Below are 14991 nucleotides of genomic sequence, written 5' to 3' on the forward strand. Positions count from 1 at the left end.
ACCTAAAGTCACTCATGATAGTATTGTGGTTCAAGGCGACACAACAAAAAGGTGGTGAAACAATCAATACGCTCATGCAAGCACAACCTTTGTTATTGTTTCACTGAAACAACTTGTCCAAAGACATTAATTATTGACTCCATTATGTCTTGGGACGGGTGTTGCCCTTATGATAAACATCGCATGCAGCCTTGTCGTTATATATGAGACACCACAAAAACAAAGTTGCTTATGGATTGTGTTGCTTGGGTTACTATTTCTCTAACCATGTACATAGAAACATGTGTTTGTGGTGTCTGTGATCTTGATGCCAAAGTAAGTCAATAAAAGTATGGAAAATCATAACTTAAAGATCAGGGTCCCTATCCACAAAGAGATCTTAGAAGTCTGGACCATGACACCAGTACCTTAACACTGATATATGATTGGCATGGACCTAAGATCGCTTCATACAGGGTTCTGCTCACCAATGAGTATGTCTTAACAAATTAAAAACTGTCAGTATAACTTCTACTCAAATATATATCACAAAAACAACAATAAAATGAAAAGAAGTTACAAATAAAAACCTAACAAATTATAAAATTTACTAACAAGCACTGTTTCTTACAAACCAGCCTGTAAAGCCAGACCTAATATGCATGTATAAATTAATATTTTTTTTCAAAAGAAGCATGTAAAATATTTAGTACAGCATGAAAGAAAACCAGTGTAAGAGGACTATAATCACATTTGTAGATATTTACCTTGTGTTGCCTTAACAAGATTTTCAACAAGCTTAATTATCATTCTTTCAATTTAACGCTTTCCTACTGGAATACTTACCACAAAAATCAATAAAAGAAGACTAACTATTGGTACAGCCTAAAAGAAAGGTATCATAATCAATCTGTACGTGTTCTAACCTGTTTTAAGGTCAGAAAAAGGAAATTCAAAACCATCAATAAAAATCATAGCAACATAATGTATATACCTTTTCTTGCAATATAAGTAAGTAAAACCATCATAAAAGGCATCAGGGAATATTCCTTCTGACAAAACAAATCAATCCTATCGATGCCAGTGTTTTGTCATGAATCAATCCAGCCAAGTGAACATGAATAGGATGCTGGAACATGTGATGAAGACAGTCCATGCAAGACCACATCCACAAATGAACTCAACTAAACAAAAGGGGATGAACTGGAGATGGGGAGTGTCTCGGCAAGCAGGAGGATGGGCAATGGGTGATGGGCCGCTGCTACGAACAAACTCCCCCGACACCAACAGCAAAGCTCCATTCCTCATTCACTTTCTACTGGACTAGATTCATCTTGGATGTAGATAACAGGAACACAGTCTTTAGGAAAACAGTCTTGGATGTCAAAGGGATATTAGTATTATTTTATTGATTTACTTGGTAATAGGGCTGTGACAATTCATTATGATATATATCTTTGCATAAAAGTCGTGATACAGGGCATGAGTATCACAAGAAACCTGAGATAGATTTTACCACCATTCCAAATAAAACGCCATTCTTATCATGCTGGGCCCAGACTTTCCAAGCTCCCTCAGTCTTAATATGGTCATAAGTGCCAAACATTAACATTAACTTACAACTATCTTAGTGCTAAGACAGCTTCGAAAATTAAGGCCCAGAACATTTGGAAAGACACATGATTATAAAAGACATAATACGTAACACAAGAGTTTTATTGTCACAAAGTGAATTGTTCCAGGCCTATTTTGTGGGGCAAGCAAGTCAACATTCAGCATTGCCGCAATGACAGCGTTTCTCGCAATTATTCCACATTTCCTACTTAATATACTTCTGGCTGAACCAACAACTCAAAATCTTTACTTGTATTAAAAGTGAATATGTGTTGGGCCACAATTTCTTCAACCTTAATGTTGAACTGAGAGACAGCTAGAAATACTCACACAGCCAGTTTTTCTGCTGCTCAAAAATGTAACAACGAAACAAACAAAACTCATTAAGTTTTCCTTTAAATTTATATTTTTAGAATTCATGCACACATTTTCAAAAATGAGAAAACCAATTCTTCATTCATTCAGAAACGCAGAGTGTGACATTTGTCTTCGCACCTTATGGAAGGAACTAGAACAGTTAATATGGCAAATGCAGCTAGTATATTCATCTATTTCCCCATTCTGTAAATTAAAAACACAATTACATTTATACCAGAAACATCCAAGAAAAGGTAATGCTGATGTTGCATATGACTTGATTTCATTTACTGCTTGAGTTTATCACATCTGTCCTGTATCTACATCCACGGAGGCATGCACTACCCAGACATGAGCCAGTGAAAGACAAGTGGAACCTGCCAACCAAGGTGTGATGGCGTGATGCAGGGCAACGCTACCTTGGCTCCCAGCCGCGAGATCTTACTGGGCTGAGCAAGGCGGGAGCTAGCAGTGGGGGGCAGCCCCTGCTGGGCCTGGGGATCCTGCTCAGCATTATTGTTTTCACTAGTACTAGGTTCATCTTCATCCTCGTCCTCATCATCTGGATCCTGGTCAGGTTCCTCTTCGGGGTCTTCCTGGGAGTTACAATTTACATTAAACCTTTCTTCTTGAAGTATGTTATGAAACCTTTTTACTTCACAGTTACCATTAAACTTAGTCTATCAACAATGTTCATTAAACTTTTCTACTTGATAATACTGATTGAAAATTTACCCTTGAATTTGGATAGAAAGACCACTCCATTGTCACCACTCAGGGAATGATGACAGGTTTGATAATATATCTGAACTCGTCAACTGGGAGACATTATCTTCTACCATGTACCAACCTCAATCAAAACATCAGAACTTGTTTATCAAGAGAACTTGCAGTATCCACACATTTAATGCAGATAATATTGAATGCAGATTTCACTGGAGCCTGTGACTAGACATAATACGGCCTATCAAACTCTGAGACTCTTCCTACGTAACCTCTGTTCTAATATGGCCCTTTCATGATGCGAATGTTCAAGACTCGCGATTGAAGGCATTCAGATTTAGTTGTGCAATCAGAGACATTGTTTCAAGAGGGATCATTCGTAAGATCTCTGTAATTTCCGAATGCATCGGGGAAAACTTGCCACTACCTGTTTTTGTTTCTTGAAACACATCCTGGCGATTGTTGATCCCTGCACTCTCCATTGCCAGTTTCTGATTTTCAGTTAAACAGGAAATACTGAATCTTTCCTTCGCACGTTGATGAACCAACTCCAGGGAGGGCGCCATATTGGAGCTAAGTCTATTTATCGTGCATTCTGATAGGACAATAACAAGGGCGATCATTCATATTGTGATTTTTTGCCGCAAGGGGATTTCTCGGTGACTGGGAAATATGGCCGTATTAGAACAGATGTTACATAGGAAGATATGACAGGAGTAACCTCTGTGTGAAGAGAATGGGGATACCAGGACTCCCAGCAGATTCCTTGTTCATTTACATATGTCTACATCTGTGACAATGCAATACGTACCAGAAACTGACTGACCCTTAGTCTACTTTGACCAAGACATTATTTTACTCCTCTATCTAAATGCAGTCATAAGTAAGGGAACAATACATTAAATACAGCAATTCTCTGTCTCAAGGGTCAGCCATATACATTCAATACTTACTATGTCTATCATCACTTATTTTGCACTTGTTCCATTTATCATACATACTCAGTTAGTAAAACAAGTATGACTGTCAAAAAGCAAACAAAGTAGAAAACACTGTACCATTACCAGATATAATAACACTATTATTTTTGATAGTTCACGAAGTCTTTATTGTCCTTGTAACTTGGTCCAGTATTCCTCTACAGGGCCCACTTGCTCCACATCATTTCTTCATTATGAGTTTCTTAAACATTTGTTAGAGGTTGGAAGCTATGATCATCAAACAGCGAAAAACCCTTTGAGCAAGTGGACCCAGACCTTGATTCTAACTGAAAATCAGCTTTTTATCAAATACTCTCTTTAATAATCAGCCACTTATTTCACACTTCTAAATGTTAATTAGCATGACCAGCCCCTTATTTTCTAACTCATATCGTTAATTTCTCTACTAACGACAGCACCTAATTTGCTTTTGACAGGGACGCAACTTGTTAAAGCACCATGTACTTGGATAAAACTACAAAGCAGAGCAATGCTTTTAATGTTAACTGTAGCACTAACAGGGTTCATTTCAGAACCTAGAACAGAGAGGCCAGTCCAAGTGAACCCTTTCTTTCTGAAACAAACTCTGGACTACTGTCAAATTAATCCTTGTAGCTATTGGCAATTGTACTTGATAGGCATGTTCTTATACACATTTACAATATTTTCCACATCTATCACACTATTTTCAACATGTCCACATCACAGTATTGCAACATTTCAACATCACAGTATTTTCCCCATCTATCAGAGTTGGTTGGATTGTTTGTTTTAACACCAAACTCAGCAATATTCCAGTCATACAGTGGGGGTCTATAAATAATCCAGTGAACAACAGCATGAGCATCAATCTACACAACTGGGATACAATGACATGTCAACCAAGTCAGAGAGCCTTACCAGTAACCCAATCCTGTTGTTCACCTCTCATGACATACAGTTACATGGGTTGCTAAAGACTAATCCAGATTCTCACAGGTCTGCATAACAAAGTAATTAAGCCCTTGTTCATAACATAGCAACAGCTGGATCAAGCAAACCAGTGATTTATATTGTGTGCAGAGATCCACACCAACATCAGGATAGAATGACACACAATTTATCAAGTGAAACTGTAAATCATGAGTCATGATGTGCCACAGGAAACAAAAGATTGACAGTGCATACCAAAAAAACAGAATGCCTTCATTGGGAAAGACAGCATGAAATTTCAACTTTATGATATATGTATGACCAGTCCTCTTGAGAAATATGCTCAATAACAGGTCATTATTGGTTTGTGTCGTTCATTAACTATTATTGATTATCAGCGCATTACTAACCACAAAGGATAGTTGTTAAGGTAAATGTTGCAAAAATAACAACTAGAAGGGTCAAGATGGAGTAGAGAATAAATAGCTCTTATCCAAACTCAGGCAAAGACTTTTGAGAAAACGGTGCGAATGGGTAGGTTTTTCTTTTTCAAAGGAAAATGAAAAATGGTCTTACCCAGGTGCCACAATTTAGGTTTTTCTGTTTCAAAACAAAAAAAATGCTCAGATGTGGGAGGATTGATTTAGTCATGTTTTAAATAAATGCTATCTAACAAGCCATATTTGGACATTCCTAATTTTCTGTCTTTCTTAAATGAAGACCTACACATAGATTTGGTGCAATAGTAATGACAGTACTTAACCTCATAATTATACAGAAAAATCACTACCACTACTATGGGGGAAAGAAACTCATTACATGAATGTAGCTACAAAATAACATGAAGTACATGTATTTGCTAAACTACAAAGTATTTTGCTTTTGTTACCTCAAAAACATTAGAAACAAATATCACAATCAGCTCTTATAACATAACTTAAACAAACAAACAAATATCCCCTTTGGAAAATGACATGCTATGCCATGGTTACCATGGTTACATCTTTATCAACATTGAATATTTATGAACATGGCCATATGTTTTAAGCCATAAATGTCCTCATTCTGGCAAAAATCATTGCAATGTAAACATGAAAATTGAGTATTTCAATGTTCTTATTAAAAATGCTCGACATGAAGTGGAGGAACATCAGTTACTACATCCTTGATGATCTCTAGGTATACATTCCAATAGATCTTGACTAGTTAGTACCTTGTACTAGTAAAGAAGCCAATCTGATAAGCCACTACAACCAAACTTGCTAGTGTGTACAAAGATAGCAGCTGCAAGCCACAAAGGTTTGCTCACTGTGTGACTCAGAATTAAGGAAAAAAAATATACACATTGACAGGTCTGGAACATTTGAAAAATATAAGAACTCCTATACCTTTCAGAGTACCTCTGCAACAATTGTGTTGATAAGTTTAATCACTAATAAAAGAAGCCAAAATGAGTCATAATGAAAGTGATTGAAACAACTTCTTACCGTAGACACCTGGCTGGATACAAAGCTAGCAATAATAACACTATCAGGCTGAGCGGAAAATGCATTCAGGGAACTAATGAAGATTTATTGGAACGTATATCCTAGAGATGATTGAGGATGATGCATATCTTGATGTGATTCAAACTTACTTTCACGGACTGAGATTCCCTTGGCTTTGGCGCACTGGTGACAACATGCGGATTTAAGGCAAAGATTGCTTCAACTTCAATCTGAAATCACACGATAAATTTATCAGTTTCAGTGTTATCAGTATCAATGTTAATAAGAACTAGAAAATGTGGGGGCCCTTCTAGCCTTTATCAGTTATAACGTAACATTTTTAAGAGTAAAGTTTTCACAAAGATGACTGGATTGCACAGTATGAATTAGTGTAATGAACACCTGGTCGCTATTTCACAAAGAAATCACAGCAATGGCAGCCATAAGTCACTTAAACTATCAGTTCAGAGCTAGGATCACTTTGTAGAAAAAGCTCCTAAAAACAGTTAATAAAGACCTCTATCCACATGTCCAATTTAGCCATACAACAGTGTTTGTGCTAAAATTACTTGTGTAATTCAGAGATTTTTCAGAATGAAATGCAATTCAAGACAATCAAGATCCAAAAGAAGTCTGGTGGGAACATATACAACACAAGTCACATGTATGTTACTCAAACTAGTACAAAGGTATTATTTTTGGAAAACATGCTTAAGCCTTAACATTATTATGAAATGAAATATTTGTCAAATGCAATGTTGGTAAGTGAGCACCATAATATACGTTAAGAAGGCAAACAAGATACATATATCCCATACCTCTTTTCCCTTTGTCTCTCCTTTCTCAAACCATTCAACAGTAACACTACGGGACTCGAGATTCACCCCGCTTATCACTGCTGAGTGAATACGCCCTGCAGAGAACAACAGCATTACATCAGGAAGTGTAAAGGTTGGTTAAATAAAACAGCACATGGCAACACTGTAAAATAAATTCTAAATGACAACCAAAACTTGAATAATTTAGACAATGTACAAGATATCAACCGCAGTGTTTGTGAGCATAGTTTAGCATTATTCACCGTTACCATGTTAGGGACACGAGAAATATGATTCTAACACCACCAGTGTTCGGAATCAAACCCAGGCACCCACTCCTACGGGAGAAGCTTGGTGTTCACTCAATGTTTACTTATACGCAGCTCAAATGCATAACATGTATCAGAATAGATTCAGATCAATCTAACACCTGTATGAAATAGTCTATAACAATATCAGCATGATCAGTGATACACAGTTTACTATTGATCAAAGTGTAAACAACACTTGGGCCACAGGGATTGGAGACTTAAGTTAAGTTTACACCTACTTTGTACAATCTCTCTAGGTATCCAGCTACTAGACATCTCCTAGACAGTGTTTGCTTTGTTATTAACATAAGGGTATTGTCCAGCTTGATCCTCTATGTCAGTCGATTTATCCCTTGTTCGGGTATTGTAATGCAATGGAATTCAGGTCACATACTCCCAGCTGTTGCATTCTTACAGGGAGATGAATGACTTATATATACCACAGATGATAAATTGTAAGTTAATGAACAGACATTTGAGAAGATGCAATGACTATTCTTGTACACGAAGAACAGCAAACATAAACCTTCATTTGAAAAACAGCAGTTGTTCCAAAAAGACTTGAAGTATAATTCACTGATATAAATAGAATTTCTGTTGGTCAGTCCAGCAAATCATTGTATACAACTCAAATCAGAAATCATGTAAATTGTTGCTGAATATCATAAACCATACATATCCTGATAAGGAGTGGATTTTTAAAAATACTGACTTTCAGAAAACCACAGAATTTTGGATTGTCTGTCCGAAGTATTCTGTTTTGTAAAAGTGTCAATGATTCAGTCATGATTCAGTGAATAAATTATCCAATTTACATGAATACTTGATTAATCATATAACAAGGGGTAACTGTAGTATTAGCAGCACACTCATCCTCAATTATGAGTGTTATATACATATCTTCCAAAACCACTGATGTTAGGTTCCTTGTCAACAAAACTAACCACCCAAAATACTTCTCTGAACGATCACGGTACTGCGTGTAAACATGTAAATACCTTCAAATGTCACCTCTGATTATCATATCAATAGAGTCCTACACAGTACATGCACATATATCAGTACCCCATATGTGTTGGAGAATAGGCTATTCACTGGAAGCCGATCCTTTGCAGTACTGCGGGACATGGGCCAAACAGCTGTTAGAAAGTAAACACATCTTCCTGCAGTGTATCAGATAGACCAATGCTTAGTCCCTGCATATATATAATTTTGATGGTAACAAATTTAACTATATGAATTCAAAAGGAGCCCAAGGGACACCAGACATTCAAAACCTGGGAAAATCTACACTTGCTTCATTCTCGGCTTTAGGGTTGCAGAGACGGCTAATCAGAAGGGAAAATAATATGGTTCAGGGACTGTGAGACAGACTATGTTGCAGATTATTTAGATCAGTTCAAACTATGGGATATTGTGTTTAGTTTCATGTCACTTTTGGCAATATTCCACGAAATTACACTAGGGTACACCAGAAATGGGCTTCACACATGGTACTCAAATGAGGAATTGATCCCTGGTCTTTGGCACTTGTCTCTCCATTAGGCTATCCTACTGCCCCACTACCACTGAGAAGACATGGGCCTAGATTTCCAAAGCGGTCTCAGCGCTAAAATAGTTGTAAGAGTGCCAATGTATGGCACTTATGACCATCTAAGTGCCAAGAGAGCTTCGAAAATCTGGGCCCTGGTCATTTGTCCATTGCATAACTTTCAAGCGAAAGCTGAGAGAAGCATCCTCTATAAGTCTGTAAAATGGGACTGATCAGCACATGAATCAAAATCTGCCAGTTCAAATGAGTACACTTGACCAGTTTTAAGAAAAACTTGTATCTAGTTGAAATCTGGAACATTTTTAGAATTTCAGTGGCAAAACATTATGACCATAATAACATTGCACTCATCTCAATTTTGTAAAGGGAATGAAAAGAAGCCTATTACTTGTCATGGTCATTATTGGTCTTGTTATCATTGAAATACAACTCATATCGATCGAGTCATCACATTAATTCTAACTGTATTAACATGAATTGGAAATTTTTACTGATACTTGCTGCAGACTCAGACTTGATTATCAGCCTTTGAGCAGGTCCAGGAAATTCATGGCATGCTGTTCAAGTTCAGAGCAATAATGCTTGTGGTTGGTTTTGCTCCATAAACGCATAACAAAATTATCCAGAATTTATACTCTCAACAAACGCTATATCTTTCAATACAAGAAGGAAAATTAATTAGTTATCCTCTCTCCTGATGAATCAAAGGGCTAGGCTCAGACAAAATTGCATGATCAATAGGATCTGGGCATACCTTTGGGACTCTACTCTGCATACCACTGCATGAGAGACTAGGTCACCAACAGAATCAAAAAGGAAGGATGCAAACTCTAAAGATGTCAAAAGCAACAGGTTCCAATAGAAAGAAAATGAAACCTGCTTATAGCATTACATGGTATTGTTCGTTTAAGTTTCATTTTGTCTTCTATGGATGTTTTTCACAAATGTTTCAAACGCATTATAATTTGACTTTTATGTCCCATGTTAAAAATCCTCTATCATGTTATCATTACTTCTGTGAGTCTAGTATCCTATACATACCAAAGGTGTACAAGAAATGTACATGCTGAAAAGAAACTGTTTTGCGTCTGACATGGAAAAAGGACAATTTTTCAGTTCATGTTGACTTTGGTGGACTATTTTATTATCACCAAGAATATTTTTTTCGGGTTCTTCAAAACATTTTTAATAAGCTTTGTGGCAACGGTCTCACACAATGACATAAAAAATATGAAGGTACAATTTTGTTCAACAGCGTTAGTGCACGTTAGTTTCCATTTTCAATGTGAAACACAAACAAGCCGATATAATAAGGCCATGCGTTAGAACTCATTTGAATTCAATTCAAGGTCCATGTATGAATCAGCACTGGCAATGAGGCTAAATGTTTATGTCATGACTGGGTCATTCACTTTACCCACACACTGCTGACAATTTACACATGTATCCACTTCATGGGCAATACATAAAGATAATTTACCGTGACATGTCCCGTATTGTGATAACATTGCATACTATCACGTTTATTCGTCTAAATTTTGGGTTAATAATCATCATATTTATGTTAGCAACCCGGTATCATACGATTGTATTGACATAGAAATGCGACTTCCCGCGACTGATTCTCACCGTCAGTGCGTTGAATATCCACATTAACACCAACTTTTAGACCTCCAAGATCCATGTTTTGAAGACAGGGTAAACCAGTTAACTAACACAATGATTAAGACAGATATAGGATTATTTTTCAGTTGATATTTTGTCCATCCCGTGTGTTCATCCGTTGGGATTTTCAAATCAAGCCACTGCGCATGCGTAAGACATATTTCAATTTGGTATTCGTCGATAGACGACTCTCTGTTCGTCTGAGGGTCGCCTTTACAATAAGTTGATTAGTTAGTGGACATGTTTGTTGTCCTTCCGAAATTGGAACAATGTTCCTCACACCACAAATCGCATATTAAAATCAGAACGTTCTGTTAATATGACACTGAGTGGACATTAAGTAAGATGACCCTGCGAAAAGGGCACCATGATTACGTTCAAGCTGGTGACATATGGTAGTTTATTGCTATTTCAGACTCACCCTTCTCCCAATAGAAACACAACGTCACAACGACACACTGTATGTACTTACATCAGCAGCGTGTACTTACTTTTCTATAGTGACTGTCTTTAATTTGGAGAAGAATTTATTGTTAAGGTTTGAAGGAAAGTCAACGAAAAATTATACCTCCTAATGATAAGAAAATTATAGAATCGAATATATATACAATACCGTTTGTATGAACAGCTACTGATTTTGATGTATGCGACACACTTCTCTTCGTAAAATCTGAATTCCAAACAGGTATGAAACAAAATCTTATCAACTTATGGTTAGACCTTAAAGTCGGATACAATGCCTCGCTGAGTGTTACACAGCCATCTTCACTAAATCGTAAGATAAGATAAGATAGGATAAGATGATATATAACTCTATTATCCTGGAAGAAATTCTTTTTGCATCCAAAACGGCATCATAATGAATATATACAGAATTAACAAAACATATACACAATACTTATAAGTACAAATCGTTGTCGAATGCATGAATACATTTGATGAATTATATCTCCTTCACACGTATTTTCGAATTGACAAGAATCAAGGAGAATCAGCCAGAAAAAAAAACTATCTCCAGCTATTTTAATTCCGACAGCATTAAGGGGGTATTAAAGATACGAATACTATAGATGGTATGAAGGACCGTCGATTTCTGTTTGTTTTATGGGGAGGTAATCGAAAGGAGGTAATCGCGTCAATATGGAAGTAGTTCAAATGGTGAGATAAATTATGGGCACTGTCAGTTCTAATTTTAGTTGCCCCTTTGACGACATGGCGCTGACAAATAAAGGGAATAAACTTGAAAGACACTCCAATAAGTTTGCTGGCAGAATTAACAATTTTGAAAAGTTTGTTTTTTTATTGCGAGCAGACGGACCCCAATACCAACATAAAAAATGTGTATAAAGGTTTGATAAAAAAAGGTCATTATGGTTTTGTCAATATAGACGTTTTTAGGCGGCAAAGAAAAATAAAGTCGCTGTTGGCCTTTATTGTAGATATGATCGATGTGTTTTGAAAACGAAAGTTTTGAATCTACAATAACGTCGAGATATTTGTAATGGTCCACCCTTTCAATTTCTGAATTATCAATTATAAGAGGATGCACAGGTTCCCCATTTCTCCGAAAATCAAGAGCCATTTCCTTACTTTTCTTTACATTCAGAAAAACGAAATTGTCTTTACACCATGATAGACTTTTTTCAACGCTTTGGCAATATTTATGTTCAGAATCAGAAATTAGGACTGTACCAGTGACGTCATCTGCGATTTTCACGGTAAACACGTCATTTAATGACAAGTAACCATCATTGGTATGCAAAGTGAGGAGTAAGGGTGAAAGAACACAGCCCCGTGGAGCTCCAGTAAAGGTTGAGATAAAAGAAGATTGATAGCCATTGGCACTGACATAATGCGTTCAGTGTACAATGATCTCTTTAACCCATTTAATAAAGGTGAGTTTAAATTGACCAACCACTATGAGTCTATGATATCCGGTTTTCACCACTTATGGCATGTTACATTTGGTAGATCGATGCTTATGATGTTGATCACTGGATTGTCTGCTCCAGACTCGATTATCAACAGACTGCCACCATATAGCTGGACTATTGCTGTGTGCGGCGTTAAACAAGAAACCAACCAAACTACACTGTGGAACGGAAAACGATAACACATATAGCTGGACTATTGCTGTGTGCGGCGTTAAACAAGAAACCAACCAAACTACACTGTGGAACGGAAAACGATAACACATGTATGCACTTCAGTGGGGTTTTTTTTCAATGGCACAGTCAACTTCAAGTTGAAAACGAAATTAGTTTCGGTTTTAAGGTATCGTTGATATATTTACAACGTCCGCACGTCCGTGGGTCCAATCACAGGAATAGATCTTTAAATATCTGTGCACAGTGTCAAGTGTTAGTGGAGCGGTGGATTTAGCCTAGTGGTTAAAGCGTTTGCTCGTCACGACGAAGATCTAGGTTCGATTTCCCACATTATTATAAAATGATTAAACAATCTATTCTCAAAGAACAGTACCTGTCTGCGTTTAACGTAAGAAAATTCAGAATAGGTTTTGCGCAATTCCGCTGTTCATCTTATGATTTGCTGACAGAATCTGGATAATATTTACGATTAATAATAGAACAGATGATATGTGAAATGTGTAATCTGAATGTAATTGAAGACGAGTACCACTTTCTTTGTGTATGCCCAGCCTATCATATGTTGAGAAATACGTATATTAAGAGTCACTACTATATACATCCTGACATCTACAACATCATATCCCTTTTAACCAATTGTAGTAAAGAATATTTTGAAAAAATATCTATGTATATCTATAACGCTACTACAAATGGAAAATAATAAATTCTCAAAAATTCTACTAACTGTTCAGTTTTTCATTGTATTTGTATGAAAGGCATGGGGCGTCTTAAGTACGGAACGAAATACTGACATATTTTAGAAGCCCATTTCTGGTGTCCCCCTTCGCGATATTGCTGCTAAAAGCGGCGTTAATCCAAAGTCACTCACTCACTCAATCAATCACTAGTCCAACACACTCAAGACGGGGAGACGAGTGGTAGAGTTTTCGCACCAAAGAATCCACATCAACGAATCGAATTCAAATTCATCACAAGAGTACACAGTGCAAAGTCACCCTTGGCCTCACGGGATTTCATAACACCGGAATACTACCGGACTGACGTTTAGTCCCTGAATACATGTAAGTTTGATAGTTCCATTTATCCTGAACAGGATCCCTAGTGACATGGGAGATTCAGAACCTGAGGAAATCTAGCCTTGTTTCCTTTAGTTCTTTAGCATTGCAGTAAGGGCTGTTCAGAATGGGAAATACTGCGGTCAAGGGACTGTGAGACAGACTGGATTGAAACAGAAACATCACGCTTGAAAGCGAGGTGTTCTGGGAGTGTAAGAAGCGAACGTATAATCATCATTACTGCGTAGAAATACGTGCTGACTCCAAACCTGAACTCACTCACTCTTTAGTATGTACGAAAGAGAATGATTTATGTTATAAATCCAGAAAAATAAACAAAAGGAGAAAAGAAGAAACATTCTAAGGAGGCTTTTGAAACTGAATAATTCTGTAAGTTCTTTATTTGCCGGGATATTTGAGTGACGTAAATGCGGTGACAGCAACAGCAGTGTCTATATAGTCGTAGGACCATTTGTTAGAGTGAGTGAGTGAGTTTAGTTTTACGCCACACTCAGCAATATTCCAGCTATATGGCGGTGGTCTGTAAATAATCGAGTCTGGAACATGCAATCCAGTGATCAACAGCATGAGCATCGATCAATTGGGAACCAATGACGCGTCATCGGACGGGCGCTTTTACCACTAGACTATTCCACCAACCCCTAAAGGATATGAACATGTGTTGTTATAGAGTTGGGAACGAATACCCACGATCGTCGAATATGCGCACAGGGTCGAATTAGTTGTTTCAAAGGCATTTTAGAAGTTGGAGGAATCAAACTAAAAGTGCTTTATGGTTCAACTTCTTTATTATACAAGGTCACAACGTTTCGAGACAGATTCTAGTCTCTTCTTCAGGTGAGGTGAGGAAAAAACTGAAGGGTTGTAGTATATATACACATAACAGTAGACCGATAACAATGGGTAACAAGATATACAGGTTTGTATTGATTGATGTACAGGCTTCGATTGATGTACAGGCTTCGATTGATGTACAGGCTTCGATTGATTGATGTACAGACTTCAACTTATGTACAGGCTTCAACTTATGTACAGGCTTCAACTGATGTTAACGAGTACAGGTAAAGATGTTTGGATAAAGATTAGTTACTGAGGATAAGGTGGTTCCATGCATTGGGTAAGTAAACACCTCCGTCTCTGTTGATTGAGGGCTTGTTCCGCTTGATTGCAATGACTTCTAGGAGCTTGCGTTTTTTGAAGTCACTGGCGTTCCTAACTAATGTCCTGGTGTTGTCCCAAACAATCTTGTGATTGGGGTTGTGCATGATGTGTTCACATACGGCAGACTTCTGATCCAAATTTTGAACTGATGTTTTGTGCTCTTTTAACCTGATAGTCAGTGGTCGACCTGTTTCACCAATATATGTCTCTTTACAACTACATTGGATCTGGTAGATGCATCCTGC

At 37.2% G+C, this 14991-nt stretch overlaps 1 protein-coding gene across 2 annotated transcripts in view; it reads right to left on the reverse strand.

Moving 5' to 3' along the window:
• Positions 1-10532, reverse strand: part of LOC137291044 (kinesin-like protein KIF2A) — a 30545-nt gene extending 20013 nt beyond the window's left edge. Inside the window, exons 1-4 of one of the 2 annotated variants that reach the window (XM_067822313.1) lie at positions 10363-10512; positions 6871-6965; positions 6202-6282; positions 5142-5165 (exon numbers count right to left, since the gene is read on the reverse strand). In XM_067822313.1, the coding sequence (XP_067678414.1) occupies positions 5142-5165; positions 6202-6282; positions 6871-6965; positions 10363-10417 (255 nt within the window). In that variant the 5' untranslated portion in view covers positions 10418-10512. Of the gene's footprint in view, positions 1-5141; positions 5166-6201; positions 6283-6870; positions 6966-10362 lie in introns of both variants that reach the window. The other variant, XM_067822314.1, reaches the window with a different exon arrangement.
• Positions 10533-14991: the final 4459 nt, after the last annotated feature.

Source organism: Haliotis asinina, chromosome 7, assembly GCF_037392515.1.
Source record: "Haliotis asinina isolate JCU_RB_2024 chromosome 7, JCU_Hal_asi_v2, whole genome shotgun sequence".
Lineage (NCBI taxonomy): Eukaryota > Metazoa > Mollusca > Gastropoda > Lepetellida > Haliotidae > Haliotis > Haliotis asinina.